At 39.1% G+C, this 21,341-nt stretch overlaps 1 protein-coding gene across 1 annotated transcript in view; it reads right to left on the reverse strand.

Annotated features, from left to right (window-relative positions):
• Window positions 1–15,510, reverse strand: part of LOC139767087 (peptidyl-prolyl cis-trans isomerase Fkbp12-like) — a 37,739-nt gene extending 22,229 nt beyond the window's left edge. The window contains exons 1-2 of the mRNA XM_071696062.1: window positions 15,425–15,510; window positions 3,319–3,366 (exon numbers count right to left, since the gene is read on the reverse strand). Coding sequence (XP_071552163.1) covers window positions 3,319–3,366; window positions 15,425–15,461 — 85 coding nt within the window. The 5' untranslated portion in view covers window positions 15,462–15,510. The remainder of the gene's footprint in view (window positions 1–3,318; window positions 3,367–15,424) is intronic.
• Window positions 15,511–21,341: the final 5,831 nt, after the last annotated feature.

The following is a 21,341-nucleotide window of genomic DNA, read 5'->3' on the forward strand; positions in this document are numbered from 1 at the left end:
CAACCCACCTCCCACGCTTCTCATGGAACACGCATCTTTTGTGCAAGCCATCACTGCTTCCCTAAATACATCCCATTCCTCCCCCACTCCCCTTACCTCCTTTGTTCTCACCTTTTTCCATTCTGTACTCAGTCTCTCCTGGTACTTTCTCACACAAGTCTCCTTCCCAAGCTCACTTACTCTCACCACTCTCTTCACCCCAACATTCTCTCTTCTTTTCTGAAAACCTCTACAAATCTTTAACTTCGCCTCCACGAGATAATGATCAGGCATCCCTCCAGTTGCACCTCTCAGCACATTAACATCCAAAAGTCACTCTTTCGCACGCCTATCAATTAACATGTAATCCAATAACGCTCTCTGGCCATCTCTCCTACTTACATACATATACTTATGTATATCTCTCTTTTTAAACCAGGTATTCCCAATCACCAATCCTTTTTCAGCACATAAATCTACCTCTTCACCATTTCCATTTACAACACTGAACATCCCATGTATACCAAGTATTCCCTCAACTGCCACATTACTCACCTTTGCATTCAAATCACTCATCACTATAACCCGGTCTCGTGCATCAAAACTACTAACACACTCATTCAGCTGTGGGGCCTGGATGTGGAAAGAGAGCTGTGCTTTTGGTGCATTATACATGACAGCCAGAGACTGAAAGTGAACGAATGTTGCCTTTGTTGTCTTTTCCTATCACTACCTCGCGCGCATGTGGGGGAGGGGTTGTCATTTCATGTGTGGCGGGGTGGTGACAGGAATGAATAAAGGCTGTGTATGTATATATATGTATACATTGAAATGTGTGTGGACGTGTATGTATATACATGTGTATGTGGGTGGGTTTGGCCATTCCTGCATCTGTTTCCCTGCGCTACCTCGCTAACACGGGAGACAGCGACAAAGTATATTAAATAATAAACATATATATATTTTTGGATGGGATTGTTAGGGAAGTGAATGCAAGAGTTTTGGAAAGAGGGGCAAGTACGTAGTCTGTTGTGGATGAGAGACATTGGAAAGTAGTCAGCTGTTGTTCGCTGATGACACAGCACTGGTGGGTGATTTGGGTGAGAAACTGCAGAAGTTGGTGACTGAGTTTGGTAAAGTGTGTGAAAGAAAGCTGAGAGTAAATGTGAATAAGAGTAAGGTTATTAGCTTGAGTAGGATTGAATGAAAAGTTAATTGGGAGGAAGGTTTGAATGGAGAAAAACTGGAGGTAATGAAGTGTTTTAGATATCTGGGAGCGGATTTAGCAGTGGTTGGAACCATGGAAGGCGAAGCGAGTCAAAGGGTAGGGGAGAGGGCAAAGGTTCTGGGTGTATTGAAGAATGTGGAAGGCAAGACCATTATCTCTGAGAGCAAAAATGGGTATGTTTGAAGGAATAGTGGTTCCAACAATGTTATATGGTTGCGAGGCAAGGGCTATACATAGAGTTGTGTGGAGGAGAGTGGATGTGTTGGAAATGAAATGTTCGAGGACATGTGGTCTGAGGTGGTTTGATCGAGTAAGTAATGAAAAGGCAAGCAAGATGTGTGGTAATAAAAAGACTGTGGTAGAGGGAGCAGAAGAGGGTGTATTGAAACAGTTTGTTCACATGGAGAGAATGAGTGGAGAAAGATTGATAAAGAGGATATATGTCAGACACATATATCCTCTTTGTCAATCTTTCCTCACTCATACTCTTCATGTGAAAAATTTTCCTCCACAGAATGTTATCAAATGCTTTTTAATTTTTTCCTGAAACTTACACTCCACACTCATTACTGAGACCAGTCCGCAGTTCAACACCTTTCTTATATACAGGTATGAAGTTTGCCCTTTTCCATTCCCTTGGCAATGTGCCTGTCTCTAGTGAGATCTTGAACAGCAATGCTTCAAGTGCATTACCTAGCATATCTGCACATCTCAAGTTAGCAAATATGAAATTTCATCAGAACCACGAGCCATGTATGGGTCAAGTCCTTTTAGTATTGTTAACATATCTCAACAATTTCCAAAATCTCATCAGTGTTGGGGCTATAGTGTCTTCACTATAAATGGGCTAGACCATAATGAGAAGTCACTTTTATGAGGCTCTGTCATTAGGATTAGCCTTGTCATAGGAAACCTCACTCTAAAAGAGTCTATGCTTCCCTGCAACAAGAAGTAATGCAGCCTTGGGCTGCAGGAACCTTTAGAGACCCTGAGTAAAGACAGGACTTTCACAGATAAAGGGCCTGAGGTAATTATATAGGGGTGAACGAATACTTCCCATAAATTCCCTGCGTGTCATAGAAGGCGACTAAAAGGGGAGGGAGCGGGGGGCTGGAAATCCTCCCCTCTCGTTTTTTAATTTTCCAAAAGAAGGAACAGAAAAGGGGGCCAAGTGAGGATTTCCCTCAAAGGCTCAGGCCTCTGTTCTTAACGCTACCTCGCTAATGCAGGAAAAGGCAAATAGTATGGAAAAAAATAAAATAAATAAATAAATATATATATGTATGAAAGAGAATGAACTCCACTTAGTAAAATGTAAAAGACATTGAAACAAAAATACCATCCAAACACACACAAAAAAAAAGAGCACTGAACAACGACTGGATGACTAGCCACCAAAAGCATTCAACAAGTGCACAAAACAATCTCACCTCAATATGCTCAGCACTCCTCTTACTAAAGCACTCACCCCTTATCTAAGCCTCTCCATAAACAACCATTAATCCCAAGTTGAAATCACAACAAACTATAATCACAGGACTCCCTCTCCCCAAACAAACTTAATCCTGGCAAAATCCAAGCACATTAATATGATCCAACAAGCACTAAACAAATGTCTCCCTAACCCAGAACAAAACCATCACACCAAACATACAAACATATGAAACCAAACCATCCATACATGAACAAGTTATCCTTTCAAACCTGCATTTGAACTGGACACCATCCATCTCTCCATAATCAGAAACACCACTTCACATCACATAATTTCCCATCCTCAAGATGCAACTTCAACACTAAAGACACTGAACACTTACATCTCAATTGTTCTGTGCTTTCCCTACAACAAAGACACAAACACAACATAACCACACTTTTTGTCCTATGGTTCCATCTGGTTAATGTGGCATGCATCTTTAGGGCTGCAGAGCCTCAAAGAAGGGGCTTCTGAGGCAAGAGGGTAAAGGTATGTATGAGAGGCACTTCACCTTACTTAAGCATATCAATGGCCTATGTCACTTACCTGTGTAATGTAATACCACTTGCTGGAAGGCCTATTTCACTCACCTGTATAATGTATTAATACTTGCTGTAAGGCCTATTTCACTCACCTGTGTAATGTACTACCACTTGCTGTCCCTGCTTCGGGAAAGTCTCTCCTGAAATAAAAGAAACACTTGACTCAGTAAGCTAGCCTCACACAAAATAAGGTATTCAGGTTATCTATTACCTTCAGAAAGATAATTTTTCATATGACCACTAAATTATCTGCAACCTTAAAGTGTCCAAATCATATAACAATATTTGAATCATATAATAACCTCTTCAAGTCATCGTGAGGAAGCAATATCTTCTTAGATTATATTATAACTTTCTCTATTCATGCTTAGTTTCTTTATCTTAATAATTGTTTTATATACTATCCCATTACATTTAGCAATAAATTACATGAACCATATATCTCAAGTGAACATGGGCACACAAAAACAAATCAAATCAAGCAAACATACACACACACACACACACACACACACACACACACACACACACACACACACACACACACTGTTACATTAGCAGATGGGAATTGAAATAAGGAAGTGATCTCTTCTTGGATCATAAAATATTTTTTTTTTCTATATATGCATAGTTTCTTATGTCTTGATACATTGCATATTGTTTTATCACATTTTGCAGTAAATTAAATGAAAAAAACGAAAGCACATGTAGCTGAACGTGGGGTAACCTAAATGTCAAATTGGTCGAATTGTTTTTTCTAATCCAAGGGAGTTTCCAAAGTACAGAATTCCAGATCAAAAATATTTCACTGTATTTTAACATGTATTTTTTCATAAATAGTGACAACTTCATTAGCTATTTTGCATCACAAGGTTCACCCCTCTGCTCTAATTCCACCATCCCATCATCACCCTGGCCAGCTGATTTACATGTTAACTTCACTGTTACACTACGTCCATATATGGTATGACAACTTACTTCTAGTACACAGCCTTTACTTTGACATCCATTTCTTTTTTTCATTTCGTCATGGGAAACAAAATCTAAACTTTTTTCTCAAACTGTAATCACCTTTTTGCAAGCTACCTACTGTTTAAGGGTTAAGATTAGCCAAATCCGATGCTAAGAGGGAATACTGCCGAGTGCTAACTCAAGGGAAAAATGTTTTATGCATTACTATAATTCACTGCATGCATCACATTCCTGTTTCTCCATACTCCACCTTCCTATAACATCTGCTAACCCTCCTGCTCCCTCACCCTAACAATTCTGGGAAGAAGCATTGTTTACATTCCAATGGTATATAACACAAACATGCTATATGAGGAGGTAATAAATGATCTATGATAATCAAATATTGAATATCATTCATAACAGATCCTGACAGACTGACTTATTACATTCATTTCTCAAAGGTTCAAATACCATGAACCTTACAGGAAAATCCTAGAAGGCATTGTCTCTTATTTACACTCGGAAACAGCTTCCTAGTGGCAAAATAGGCATGGAAAACTAAAATACTGCCTCTAAAATCAAAAGGTACGACTGAATACCCTCGGAGATTTTGACTATACAATTATTAGTTGAATGTATATGAAGTACAGACAACCTTAAAGAGTCTTTCTAAGGAATGGCAGTGATAAACGATGAGGCCATATACATAGTGTAATAAGTAATGCATATCAAAACTTTAATAAGGTAAAATTACATTGTTCAACCATTTGTTAATCTTGCAAAAAACTGGAAAAAGACAAGATCTAAGGAAGTTCACCAGTTCAAGTTTTCTAGTTTTAGCATTCAGATTGTCTAACTGCAGTAACTTCCATTCTCCAAAGCCTAGCTTGTTTGGTATACAATAAATTGTAGTCCAGGGCACTCTCACACTACTTCGCTGTGCATCCTAGTGTTTGATGCTTACAAACAAGTGTTAAAGAGTTTTGTGACTTGGATATTCATACACATTATGGAAACGAAGTATGTAACTGGCATTACTGCATATGACGAGCATCTACATGTCAGACCATTCAACCAAAACAAAAGAAAATTCCACAACTCTAATTGGCTGAGGTTCCAAGTATTAGGTTCCAAGTATTCTGGATTTAGGACTGCCCATCTGTACTTTAATACTCAAGGATACACTTATCTAGTCCTCTCTACACTTCATAAGTACTTAAGAGGATCTCAAGCTATAATAATGTACCTTATTTTGGAATCAAACAAAATAATGTCACTTTTGGTATTTCCTATTCAGTTCCTTACACACACACACGAGAGAGAGAGAGAGAGAGAGAGAGAGAGAGAGAGAGAGAGAGAGAGAGAGAGAGAGAGTATCAGCCTTAGTTTTATCTAGTTTAATTGGGATCATTTTGATCAGTCAATAAATCTTCCAATTCCTTCATTCAACTTGGGTTTCAATTTAATTTTCATTATGTTCCATACCGTTTGATTCCATTGAGCCTTTATGGGGAGAACTTACATGGAGTGCTTGAAGTACCTGAGAGGGGATATGGTAATGGATGGAGCTATGGGATCTGAAGTGATCCATAAGGTAGGTGAGGGGGTAAAAATATTGGGTGCATTCAGGAGTGTGACAGCAAAGATGGGTATGAAAAACGATACAGTAGTCCAAGAGTGCTATATAGGTAAAAGTCCTGGGGTCCTAAACACAAAGGAATGGAGGATAGTGGATGTATAGGAAATAAAATCCCTGAGAACAATATGTCATGTGAGGAGGATTAATCTTGGTGTGGTGGCTAGGTGTAGAGAGAGCTGAACATGGTGTGATGCAATGGCTTGAATATATGGAAAAGATAAATACAGACACTATGAAGAAATATGTGCCAAAGTGAAGAAAGCAAGTGAGAGGGGTAGAAAATGAAGAGATCAAAGAATTGCATGACAGATGTTTAGAATCATCACGGTGAACATGCAGGAGAGTGAGGGGCATGGAATGGATTGAGAGAACTAGGGGCATGCAATGGATTGAGAGAATTGGAGACATAATGGATTGAGAAAACTGGAGACATGTCGATGGACTGAACCATAACAGCCATGGAGTGGAAAAGCAAATAAAGCAATTCATCTATGTCCCTGGCACTATCTTAATGACACAAGGAAACAGCAAACAAGAATGGAAACAACACAAGTAACTCAAGAGAAGTGGAGGTAAATCATACCAATGAACTAAAATATAGAAGTGATTCAGAAGGGTGCTGATGAGATACAGCTGTACCTAGCAATTCTACAATCATAAACAAAACAGCAGCAGGGTGACCTAGCTATCAGAGAAAATGTGAGATTAATTACAGAGAGTGACAGAAATGTATAAGAGTCAACAGAACCTATGAATATTGCACCTACTTTCATATTTCAGCAAATAAGTATAGAAATTTTCAATGCCATGACCAACATTCACTTACAACTCTGTCATTTGACTCATCACAACTCATGATTAAAAATGTTCACTAAATCTGGTTTGAGTACATCTGTGTACTCGAAGATGCACACACCAAACAATAATTTGATCAAAAAGACCATAACTTACTCAAAAAATAAATGAAATAAAACAAATAAGTTTACAACTTCAAAGGTACGTTAGTTCCAACACTGCTGTATGGATGTGAAACATGGACTTCATATGTGAATGTGCACCAAAGGGTGGATACACTGGAAATGAAATGTTTGAGGATAATACCTGGTGTGAGGTGGTGTGATAAAGAAAGTAGTAAGAGTATAAGGGAGAGGCACAGTTGTAAGAGTGTGGTTGAGAGAGCTGAAGAGGGTGTGCTGAAATAGTCTGGCCATATATGGAAAGAATCAGCAAGAAGTTAGCAAAGAAGATATAAACATCAGGAGTAGAAGGGAAAAGTTGACGGGCAAGACCAAACTGGAAATGGATGAATGGAGAAAAAAATATTTTGAGAGGTCAAGGCCAGAACATGAAGGAGGGTGAAAGGTATGCACAGTATAGAATAAACTGGGGCAATGTGGTACAGAGGGGGGCAACTTATTGTCAGTGGACTTAACAAGGGCATCTGAAACTGCCAGGGAAAACTATGGAAAGACATGCAAAGCCTAGTAGTGGATAGGAGGCTGTGGTTTTCATGCATTACACATGACAGCTAGAGAATGATTATGAGTAAATGAGGCCATTTCTTCATCTAGTATGGGCACTACCTCAATACCATAAAAAGAAAAAAAAAGGATAAAACAATACAATAAAGGCCAGCTACTAGAACTTAGACATGGTTTTTCAAAAGACCAATTAATTTCCAAAATATTTTACAAATAAACTTCAAATATTAACTAAAATGTTTTACCATCTTCACTGCCCTCCCCATTACCATCTTAAAATCACAAAACTATTTCCCACATCTCACAAGCACACTCCTGAATAACTTTCAAAAAGCTTTAAGTCCAAGGACATGTTCTTCAGATTTTATCAATTTCAGCCCACTTTGATATTCTTCAGTGCTAATGAACAGCATGCTCTACCATCAACAGGTTCATATGTATATGTATGGGCATTTACATATATATGGAAGCAGAAGTGAATCATAGGGTAGGGGAAGGGGCGAAAGTTCTGGGAGTGTTGAAAAAGGTGTGGAAATCGAGAACATTATCTTGGAAAGCAAAAATGGGTATGTTTGAAGGAATAGTGGTTCCAACAATGTTATATGGTTGTGAGGCGTGGGCTATGGATAGAGTTGTGCGGAGGAGGGTGGATGTGCTGGAAATGAGATGTTTGAGAACAATATGTGGTGAGGTGGTTTGATCAAGTAAGTAATGAAAGGGTAAGAGAGATGTGTGGTAATAAAAAGAGAGTGGTTGAGATAGCATACGAGGATGTATTCAAATGGTTTGGTCACATGGAGAGAATGAATGAGGAAAGATTGACAAAGAGGATATATGTCAGAGGTGGAGGGAAAGAGTAGAAGTGGGACAACAAATTGGAGGTCGAAGGATGGAGTGAAAATGATTTTGAGCAATCAGGGTGAAAGGCATGCAAGGAATAGATTGAATTGGAACAATGTGGTATACTGGGGTCGACGTGCTGTCAATGGATTGAACCAGGGCATGTGAGGCATCTGGGGTAAACCATGGAAAGTTTTGTGGGGCCTGGATGTGGAAAGGGAGCTATGGTTCTGGTGCATTACAAATGACAGCTACAGACTGAGGGAACAAATGTGGTTTTTGTTGTCTTTTCCTAGTGCAGGGGGAGGAGGTGCCACTTTCATGTGTGGCGGGTTGGTGACGGGAATGGACGAAGGCAGCAAGTATGAATGTATATATGCATATATATATGTATGTATACATTGAAATGTATAAGTATGTATATGTGCATGTGTGGGCGTTTATGTATATACATGTATATGTGTTGGAAAGGATCACAATTTTGCACGTGATCAAGATATATGTCATGGACAATCGCCTGTTTACCAAATGGCCTCCTAGCTTCATCTCTTCGATGTTTCTCAAATGACTTACATTTTTCTCTTGTCTCCCCACTGATGAAGTGATTATTACACAAAAGTGCACTTGGGAACTTATCGTGTTTCATATTCCCCTTGGACTCATAGGAATACATGTATATGTATATACATATATTTATTCATTTTGCTTTGCTTTGTCCCTGTCTCCTGCATTAGTGAGGTAAAGCAAGGAAACAGATGAAAGAATGGCCCAACCCACCCACATACACATGTATATACAAACATGTCCACACACGCAAATATACATACCTATACATCTCAACGTATACATATATATACACACATAGACATATACATAATACACATGTACATAATTCATACTGTCTGCCTTTATTTATTCCCATCGCCACCCCGCCATACATGAAATAACAACCCCCTCCCCCCTCACGTGCGCAAGGTAGTGCTAGGAAAAGACAAAAAAGGCCACATCGTTCACACTCAGTCTCTAGCTGCCATTTAATAATGCACCGAAACCACAGCTCCCTTTCCACATCCAGGCCCCACAGAACTCTCCATGGTTTACCACAGATGCTTCACATGCCCTGGTTCAATCCACTGACAGCATGTCGACCCCGGTATACCAAATTGTTCCAATTCACTCTATTCCTTGCCCGCCTTTCACCCTCCTGCATGTTCAGGCCCAAGTCATTCAAAATCTTTTTCACTACATCTTTCCACCTCCAATTTGGTCTCCCACTTCTCGTTCCCTCCACCTCTGACACACATATCCTCTTGGTCAATCTTTTCTCACTCATTCTCTCCATGTGACCAAACCATTTCAAAACACCCTCTTCTGCTCTCTCAACCATACTCTTTTTATCACCACACATCTCTCTTACCCTTACATTACTTACTCACCCAAACCACCTCACACCACATATTGTCCTCAAACATCTCATTTCCAGCACATCCACCCTCCTCTGCACAACTCTATCTATAGCCCAAGCCTCGCAACCATATAACATTGTTGGAACCACTATTCCTTCAAACATACTCATTTTTGCTTTCCGAGATAATGTTCTCGACTTCCACACATTCTTCAACACTCCAGAACTTTCGCCCCCTCCCCTAACCCTATGATTCACTTCCGCTTCCATGGTTCCATCCACTGCCAAATCCACTCCCAGATATCTAAAACACTTCACTTCCTCCACTTTTTCTCCATTCATACTTACCTCCCAATTGACTTGTCCTTCAACCCTACTGTACCTAATAACCTTGCTCTTATTCATATTTATTCTCAGCTTTCTTCTTTCACACACTTTACCTAACTCAGTCACCAGCTTCTGCAGTTTCTCACATGAATCAGCCACCAGCGTTTTATCATCAGCGAACAACAACTGACTCACTTCCCAAGCTCTCTCATCCACAACAGCCTGCATACTTGCCCGTCTTTCCAAAACACTTGCATTCACCTCCCATACAACCCCATCCATAAACAAATTAAACAACCATGTATAATATGTATATATATACATATATATACATATATATATGACCCATCCACTCATATACACATATGTATACGTAACTGTCCACACACGTGCATATACATACATAACTTATACACCTATACATACATACATATTAATACCCATGTACATATTCATACTTGCTAGCCTTCAACCATTCCTGGCGCTACCCCACCCCACAGAAAACAGCATCACTACCCACTGCTTCAGCTAGGTAGCACCAAGACAAAAGACAAAAAGGCCACATTTGTTCACTCAGTCTCTAGCTGTCATGTGTAATGTATCAAAACCACAGCTCCAGGCACCACAGACCTTTCCATGGTTTACCTTAGACATTTCGCATGTCCTAATTCAGTCCACTGACAGCACATCAAACCCAGTATACCACATCATTCCAATTCCCTCTATTCCTTGTACGCCTCTCACCCTCCTGTATGTTCAAGCCCCGATCACCCAAAATCTTTTTCACTCCATCAACTTTCTTCACTCATTCTCTCCATGTGTCCAAACCATTTCAACACACCATCTTCTGTTGTCTCATCCAAACTCTTTTCATATCCACACATCTCTCTTACCCTTTCATCATTTACTTGATCAAACCACCTCACACCACTTAACTGTCCTCAGACATTTCACTTCCTACACATCCAACTTTCTCCGTACAACCCTATCTATAGCCCATGCCTCGCAACCATATGATATTGTTGGAACTACTATTCCTTCAAACATACCCATTTTTGCTCTTTGAGATAGCATTCTCTCCTTTCCACACATTCTTCGTCACTCCCAGAACTGTTGACCTCCTTCCCCATCCTGTGACGCACTTCTGCTTCCATGGTTCCACTTGCTGCTAAGTCTACTCCCAGATATCTAAAACGCTTCACTTCCTCCAAATTTTCTCCACTCAAACTTTTTTATCTATTTCTATTATACTTAATTGCCGTCTCCCATCGTAGCAAGGTAGTGCAAGGAAACAGACAAAAAATGGCCTAACCACCAACATACACATGTATATACATAAATGCCCACACACGCATATATACCTATACATTTCAAGGTATACATACATATACATACACAGACAAATACATATAAACGTGTATATATTCATACTTGCTGCCTTCATCCACTCTCGTCACCACCCTGCCACACATGAAATAGTAACTCTCCACACGTGCACATGAGGTAGAACTAGGAAAAGACAAAAAGAAAAAAAAACAAAAAAAAGGCCACACTAGTTTACACCCAGTCTCTACCTGCCATGTGTAATGCACCGTAACCACAGCTCCCTTTCCACATCCAGGCCCAACACACCTTTCCATGGTTTACCCCAGATGCTTCACATGCCCTGGTGCAATACATTGACAGCACATCGACCCCAGTATACCATATCGTTCCAATTCACTCTATTCCTTGCATGCCTTTCACCCTCATGTATGTTCAGGACCCGATCGTTCAAAATCTTTTTCACTACATTCTTCCACCTCCAATTTGGTCTCCCACTTCTCCTCGTTCCCTTTAACTCTGAAACATATACCCTCTTTGTCAATCTTTCCTCACTCATTCTTTCCCTGTGACCAAACCATTTCATCACACCTCTTCTGCTCTCTCAACCAAACTCTTTTTATTACCACACCTCTCTCTTACCCTTTCATTACTTACTCAATCAAACCACCTCATACCACATTCAAACTCACATCCCAATTTACTTGTCCCTCAACCCTACTGTACCTAATAACCTAGCTCTTAGTCACATTTACTCTTTAACTTTCTCCTTTCACGCACTTCCAAACTTAGTCACCAACTTCTCCAGTTTCTCACTCGAATCAGCCACTAATGCTGAATCACCAGCGAACAAATGACTCACACCCCAGGTCCACACATCCCTAAGGGACTGCATACTCAGCCACTCTCTCCAAAACTTGCATTTACCTCCCTAACCACCACATCCATAAACAAAACTTTTCACTGCTTCTAGTAACTTACCTCCCTTGCCATATACTCTTAAAGCCTTCCACAAAGCATCTCTATCCCACACCATATAATCTTAAAGCCTTCCACAAAGCATCTCTATCAACCCTATCATTTGCCTTCTACAGATCCATAAATGCTACAAACAAATCTATTTCTCACACATTCTTCAAAGCAAAGACCCCTAGCCTGAGCCAATCTACTGACCAACCCCTAGGAGAGGAGGAATGGCTGGGTTGAACGTGGACCAGCTGCCATAACCAGAATTCAAACCTATGCACTCAATCTTGGGCTGCCTGTCAAGCCGCCTGTCAATGCGTCACTTAGGAACGCTAACTGCGACACCATGGTAGTCCATATCAATATCAATAAATACTTTACATACTGGTAGTTAAATGAGCTAGCAAGCTACAGTATGTATTATGTTGCACTCCAAATGTAAAAGAAAAAGACTTCAGAGTAAAGAATCTATAGTGACCCAAAGTCAAGTATGCAGTGCATGGAAGCAGTACAGAGGATGAAAAAAAATCTTGAATCCATAGGTAGGACTAATGAATTGAAGTCCAAGGAAAGAATCTTCACCCTTTATATATTGTGTCTCCCCATTTTGAAGAGAAATTTCAATTTTGGCCATACTAATTTAAAAAAGACAGCCAGACTGGAAAAAATAGATATGAACTACAAAGATGATTCCCTAACTGAGAATCAAATCCTAAGCAAACTAAATAACCTGAATTTATCTTAGAGGTTGAGATGAATACCTGGGGTTAAAATCTGATCCAATTTAAGCATTTAAAGTTATCAAACACTTTGATAATCATGATCTACCAAGCTACTTACAAATACATTAATCTGATTTCAATCATAGAAATAGATACAAACTATCAAATATCTTACATCGAATGGGGAGAAGTACTTTTTCTTCAAGGGGATTGCTAATACATGGAATGATTTACCAATTACCAGGACTTAATATATGAAGTGATTTGCCAATTACAAAGATTTAATATATGGAATTTGCCAATTACCAAGGTTTAATATATGGAATTTGCCAGTTACCAGAATTTAATACATGAAATTTACCAATTACAGTAGACGATAAAAATTTTGCTTTAACACCAAAACTGAGATTAGTTTCCTTTCTGGAACATGAGCATCTTTCTAGTCTTACCCAACTAGTTCACAAACTTTTGATCTCTTCTACTATCACAGTCTTGTTAGTACCCAGTGGTTTGTTGCTATTTGAATTTGTGTAAAATATATTCCTTAAGTTATCTGTCTGCTATGCTCTGCAACTTTCACCAAAAAAAGCCTCAAGAACTATAAGATTTATTTGCTTTCCTTTACTTGGAAATTTTTTTTGGTAATCCTGATAATTTTACAAAAGATGCACAAGTTGTAATCACAGTTTTGTTTAGGTGTGGATTATATCAGCATTAATTCTTCTAATCTTAAAAGACAGTTAACCTGACAGCCAGGAGGGTTATGAAGGAAAAGGAAAATATGAGATAAATACGAAAACAAAAAAAAAAAAAAACTTCCTAAAAGGTTTTTTTTTTTGGGAGAGCTCAACATGAAAAAAAACATTCTAAAGTTACCCTAATATACCTATTTCCTTCTTTTCACAGGGAACGGTGCTACGGTATAGGCAGTGGTGTAAGATTACTATTTGTGTGTTCCATGGAGCGAGTTTTACACTCATATTGCCCCATCTCTTTACCCTGTATACAAAAGTATGTACCATGTCTTTACTCTTACGAAAAAAGGTGGTGATACACAAGATAAAAAACAATACTATCAATTATACAATGTAAGGCACCAGCTGGTACACGTCTCAAAATCAATCATCCTGACCAGGTGTGTATATTTTCTGACAAACTATCTAAATATATCTCTGACGCCCGTTCCCTCCAGGAACTCACATCAAGGGGGTGGCCATGGCAAAAGATTCTTCACTTATTCTGTCCTTACATGCATCCTTTGCATACACCATTCCAAGCATTCTTCCCCTATCTCTCTCCTTCCAGTACTCTACCACCCTCTTACGCCTCCAACCCCATAAAACTGAAAGTGACACAAATAAATGCAAAACTGTCAGCCCTATTCATGGCTTACTCTGTAGTATATAAATCTATATAATGCATAAGTTCTATTCAAAACTTTGCAAAACGGGTGGACTGGGCTTGCTTGGTCGAAAATCTAACTGCCGTTGTTCACTATTTTTTTTTATCTACACGCACAAATTGTTTAATAAATCATCAAATAACCATCAATCGGTCTCATCATCACGCAGAACTTTATATATATATATATATATATATATATATATATATATATATATATATATATATATAAATATATGACCGACACGGTAAAGACAAAACATGCCTCAATCGTAATTCATCAACTACTACTGTACGTGGTACCCGTACAATCTAAATGAAAAATTAACCAATAAATTCTCTCAATACTCCAGCACCATAAACCGACACAGGCCTAGATGAGCGTAGTCGTTTATAACCATTACATACGGCTAATCCGGAGACATTTCTCAGCTTCAGCTTGAAACCTACTACGGTTTACATAATATAAAGCAACAATTTTCTTCACCTAGTGACAGATACCAACCTGAATGCCGCCCTCATACCTGCCTCCCCTCCCAGAGTCCTTGAAATAATTCCTGCCCCTCCGCCTGGGGCGACCACTCTCAACCTTCACTTGGTCAGTACTGCCTTCCCTACACAACCATTTCGAGATTTTCTGATAAAGATGTGTACTTGACTTAGCAATTTTCAAGAGCCAGGAGAAGAACAACTTTTTCCGTCTACTAAGAGGCATCCATACATGATATATATATTTTTCCCCAAATGAGTGAGTGACCGTCCTTGAGATGACATGCGCACTCAGGAATGCGGCTGTGAACATCTTAAAATTCAAACTCGTTCAATGGCCACTGCGACACTTAATACTGATTTGCGAACCATTTCTTTCACTTCATAACGTTTACAGGTACACTACCTCTTTACAACTAAATAATATTTGGCCCTAGTCCAATACATACTTCTTCAATTCGTCCTCAAATTATAGAAATCAGTCACTTCTACAAATAGTAGGAAGAGGCTTCAGCTCTCACCACCAATCATCACATCATGGTGACTCCATAAATTCATAGCTACAACATATATCATGACTAATTCTACGTCAACACATGCAGATATACAGGATCCCACTGTTAAACAATATATACGTTTACGTTCGCTCACCATTTCCTGGAGTAATAGTTTCGATATTGACGCCCATGGTCCTCACTGTTCAGCCTGCAGCGCCACAATAGCCAGCTTTCCTGCGCCAATTCGTATTAAGAAGATGTCTTACTGCATTAGTTTACCATCACCAAGAAACCTTACATGCAGAGTATATGTCATATATCTGAACAATATCATAGATATGATAAGTATTCTAAAGCGACAAGAATATGATTAGTTTCGTAATATGAGCGATTAATTTTGTTGCTATATTTTGTCGTACGTTTGGCAGTCATGTCTGTGGCGTTAGTTTTGATGGTAAGGAAAGGAAGAGAGGCCCAATGTCAAACAGAAACACATAAAACAGAAGAAAAAAAAATGTACGAAAAACATGAACTACTGGCTTTATTCCTACTTCTTGTAAAATGGTTATGAGAAATTAGCTTCACCGCCTAGAGATGCTCACTTCAATGAGGGGAACCGATGAACATTCCAACAGCAGGTAGTAGGATAGCGGTATCGCCTCTAGAAATTTCCAAACTGCAGGGCATTTAGCTTGGGACGATCGAAGGGACGCTAAGTTTCTCTCACGTAAGGTAAAAAGTCATGAGAAACCTAGAAGGCTTCAAAATATCATGAAAGAATTGTTACCGATGAAATTAGTAGCATATGCCATTCTGTTTACTGATACTATGTCTATTTCAAAACAGTTTTATTCGGGCCTGCCTAGTACATCAGGCATCTCGCAGGAGACTCCCGCATTCAAAACATTTCCCCAGCACTCCAGCCTGTAGACTCTCGCCCATTTTCATATTAGTGAGGTGTAGGGCAGGGTAGAGATTCTCTACACTTCAAACGTTTAATCAGACAACAGGATGCTGATTCATTTTTGAAAAAAGCCTGCTTATTTAATCATTCAGTATAACGTCACTCGAACTTTCAAAATGCTGCATATCTGATTCAGTAAAACAAATTCCATAAAATCTATATTGAAATATTAAAGTATTTGATGGTTATATGAATTAGTGAAAGTACATTTTCAAGTGGCTTAACATTTAAAGTAAATGAGGGAAGGACTCCGAATCCCCCTTTAACATCCTCCTTTTGTCCCGGCAGCCTCCTCTTCCCCGAGTAGGACAAGAATTTGAAGTCGTCACGCAGTTAAGAAGCGTCATGGAAGAGCATCCCATTACACCCACTGACTTTCTAACTTTCCTATAAACTACCTACATGAGTTCTAGCCCGAACTAGCCAAACCTCTGTGCTCCATCATCAGTGCTTCCTATCTTCATTGGTTGGTTAAGTTCTGATGTTTCTTTTATACCAAAGTCAGCAACCTCACAATCTTCTTCTTCTTCTTCTTCTTCTTCTTCTTCTTCTTCTTCTTCTTCTCCTCCTCCTCCTCCTCCTCCTCTTCCATTTCCTCTTCCTTCTTCTTTTTCTTCTACTTCTTCTTCCTCTACATCTTGCAAAAATTTTGTATTCATTTTGGCTCTCTCTCTCTCTCACACACACACACACACACACACACACTGTAAGTGTGGCTATAGGAAGACCTTTTCGGCCTACTGCCTCGACAGCTCTTTAGGTTTTATCTGCTGCAAACAAGAGACAGAAAAACATCTATGGCTCTCACTTTGACATCAAAGTTTTCGATTGAGTGATGCATAACACAACACTGGACTACCGAGTCTCCTATACCTTGCAGACATAGCCCTCTTGAACCGCGTCACCTTAAGCCATACCAAGGTGGTAATTGCACTTGTGCATGACTACAGTCTGAGTCCGACCATCTCCCATCTCCTGCTGTCTAATTTAGCCCCAAGCCCCCTAAACTGGAAAGAACACGTCAGCACCATCATAAAATCCTCCAGCCATCATCTGTGCGTTCTGTGAAGCCTCAAGAAACTCCATGCCCGGAACTCGAAACTACAAACCCGTCGTTCTTTCCAAACCTATGGGCGCCGGCAAGGGGGGCATTTGACCCCTTTATATTTTACAAGAAAATGCACCTATGGCATACTAATGGTCACAGTTATTTAAAAGATTTTTTGAAGGGGATGCTGACAAGAGTATTAAAAACTGCTGATATAACCAAGTCAAATATCCAGTTAGGTGTGTTTTATGGTGGTCTAAATCACATAAAAAAAATAAATACATAAGTTATTCCAGAAATTCCCTATGCGAACTGATGCTCATCGTAGTCACAAAATGTATATGCACGTGTGATGATAACGTTGTAATTCAACAAAAAGAAATTTTAATCTTTTCCTAAACTGAATATTTTTTCTAACGTCAGAGGCTCCAGTCACGGCTAAACGTCTACATTAAGGCCGGGCCTTAACTGAAATATAGAAAGAATTGTGAAAGAGAAAACGAATACATGGGAAAGTAGTACGAATTTTTGAGGAACGAAGCTGTCCTAGGTACTTAAAACTTCCTTTTAGAATAACTTTTCAAGAGACGCTTCACACAGGTCATCCCAATCCTTTCCAAGGATCACTTACAGTTAGACTTCATCCGAGAGTCCGATTGGAGGTTACTGCACCATTTCCGCCGATGGCACCTCCTGCCACCAGGTGTCCCTCACACCTGGGTTGTCTGCCATCACATCTGTCTCATAACCACCTGAGCTCGTACAGACCTCTACAAGAACATCCCATCCAATTACTGTGGTGGTCTCGATGAAGGGGGTGGGGGCTGGGAGAGGGAATATGGGGTCAGTGCACGTGGTCTGTCAGTGCCCAGGCTTGAGTTATATATATATATATATATATATATATATATATATATATATATATATATATATATATATATATATATATATGAGAGTTGGGGTGAGAGAGTATCATTAGATTTTAGGGAGAATAAAAAGATGTTCTGGAAGGAGGTAAATAAAGTGCGTAAGACAAGGGAGCAAATGGGAACTTCAGTGAAGGGCGCAAATGGGGAGGTGATAACAAGTAGTGGTGATGTGAGAAGGAGATGGAGTGAGTATTTTGAAGGTTTGTTGAATGTGTTTGATGATAGAGTGGCAGATATAGGGTGTTTTGGTCGAGGTGGTGTGCAAAGTGCGAGGGTTAGGGAAAATGAGTTGGTAAACAGAGATGAGGTAGTAAAAGCTTTGCGGAAGATGAAAGCCGGCAAGGCAGCAGGTTTGGATGGTATTGCAGTGGAATTTATTAAAAAAGGGGGTGACTGTATTGTTGACTGGTTGGTAAGGTTATTTAATGTATGTATGACTCATGGTGAGGTGCCTGAGGATTGGCGGAATGCGTGCATAGTGCCATTGTACAAAGGCAAAGGGGATAAGAGTGAGTGCTCAAATTACAGAGGTATAAGTTGAGTATTCCTGGCAAATTATATGGGAGGGTATTGATTGAGAGGGTGAAGGCATGTACAGAGCATCAGATTGGGGAAGAGTAGTGTGGTTTCAGAAGTGGTAGAGGATGTGTGGATCAGGTGTTTGCTTTGAAGAATGTATGTGAGAAATACTTAGAAAAGCAAATGGATTTGTATGTAGCGTTTATGGATCTGGAGAAGGCATATGATAGAGTTGATAGAGATGCTCTGTGGAAGGTATTAAGAATATATGGTGTGGGAGGCAAGTTGTTAGAAGCAGTGAAAAGTTTTTATCGAGGATGTAAGGCATGTGTACGTGTAGGAAGAGAGGAAAGTGATTGGTTCTCAGTGAATGTAGGTTTGCGGCAGGGGTGTGTGATGTCTCCATGGTTGTTTAATTTGTTTATGGATGGGGTTGTTAGGGAGGTGAATGCAAGAGTTTTGGAAAGAGGGGCAAGTATGAAGTCTGTTGGGGATGAGAGAGCTTGGGAAGTGAGTCAGTTTTTGTTCGCTGATGATACAGCGCTGGTGGCTGATTCATGTGAGAAACTGCAGAAGCTGGTGACTGAGTTTGGTAAAGTGTGTGAAAGAAGAAAGTTAAGAGTAAATGTGAATAAGAGCAAGGTTATTAGGTACAGTAGGGTTGAGGGTCAATTCAATTGGGATGTGAGTTTGAATGGAGAAAAACTGGAGGAAGTGAAGTGTTTTAGATATCTGGGAGTGGATCTGGCAGCGGATGGAACCATGGAAGCGGAAGTGGATCATAGGGTGGGGGAGGGGGCGAAAATTCTGGGAGCCTTGAAGAATGTGTGGAAGTCGAGAACATTATCTCGGAAAGCAAAAATGGGTATGTTTGAAGGAATAGTGGTTCCAACAATGTTGTATGGTTGCGAGGCGTGGACTATGGATAGAGTTGTGCGCAGGAGGATGGATGTGCTGGAAATGAGATGTTTGAGGACAATGTGTGGTGTGAGGTGGTTTGATCGAGTAAGTAACGTAAGGGTAAGAGAGATGTGTGGAAATAAAAAGAGCGTGGTTGAGAGAGCAGAAGAGGGTGTTTTGAAATGGTTTGGTCACATGGAGAGAATGAGTGAGGAAAGATTGACCAAGAGGATATATGTGTCGGAGGTGGAGGGAACGAGGAGAAGAGGGAGACCAAATTGGAGGTGGAAAGATGGCGTGAAAAAGATTTTGTGTGATCGGGGCCTGAACATGCAGGAGGGTGAAAGGAGGGCAAAGAATAGAGTGAATTGGAGCGATGTGGTATACCGGGGTTGACGTGCTGTCAGTGGATTGAATCAAGGCATGTGTATGGGGGTGGGTTGGGCCATTTCTTTCGTCTGTTTCCTTGCGCTACCTCGCAAACGCGGGAGACAGCGACAAAGCAAAAAAAAAAAAAAAAAAAAAAATATATATATATATATATATATATATATATATATATATATATATATATATATATATATATATATATATATATATATATATATATATAATCCTAAGAGTCCACGGAGCAAATGAAACACGACAAGTTCCCAAGTGCACTTTCGTGTAATAATCTCATCATAAGGGGAGAACACGAGAGAAATATAACAGTCAATTGATATACAACGAAGAGATGTAGCTAGGACGCCATTTGGTAAACATGCGATTGTCCAAGACAGACAACGAGCGTATCATAAACTTATCATTTTACAAATCTTATCAACAATAAAGTTATCTAATTTGTATAGACCATCACTAATATTAAGATTATAATTCTTTGTGTATTTAATAATAGAAAATTCAATGATATTTCTCGTGGTAATAGAGTTGCATAACTGAAATGGCATTACTCCAGTCAATACAATGATCATAGTTTTAACGTGATTAAATAAGGCATTTGATTCTTGTCCCGTTCTTATACTATATTTATGTTGCTTAAGTCTAACAGAAAGATCCTTACCAGTCTGCCCAACATAAAACTTATCACAATTTCTACATGGCACTTTATTGATGCACCCAGGAGAATTTTCTGGTGAATTCCTGATTAAGATATTCTTTATAGTATTATTGTTGCTGAAGGCAACATTTACACTAAAGGATTTAGGCAACATGGGAAGTAATTTCACGCCCAAAATTGTGATCCTTTCCAATATATATATATATATATATATATATATATATATATATATATATATATATATATATATATATATATATATATATATATATATATATATATATATATATATATATATATATATATATATATATATATATATATGCCATCTAATCCTATTCTAAATGAAAAACGAAAACCCTGGTACCCACTTAGTCATCATTACATAATACACGACAAGCAAGTTGTTTTTTTTATGAGGTTGTTGCTGTCCTAACGAAGATTCTTTTTGTTAGTAAGTTTTTAAGTCTTAAGAGAAAGGTTCCCTACGAACATTGATGGGCCCCCTTTATAATTCTTTGTGTATTTAATAATAGAAAATTCAATGATATTTCTCTTGGTAATAGAGTTAATAACTGAGATGGCATTACTCCAGTCAATACAATGATCACAGTTTTAACGTGATTAAATAAGGCATTTGATTCTTGTCCC

This window comes from Panulirus ornatus, chromosome 4 (assembly GCF_036320965.1).
Source record: "Panulirus ornatus isolate Po-2019 chromosome 4, ASM3632096v1, whole genome shotgun sequence".
NCBI lineage: Eukaryota > Metazoa > Arthropoda > Malacostraca > Decapoda > Palinuridae > Panulirus > Panulirus ornatus.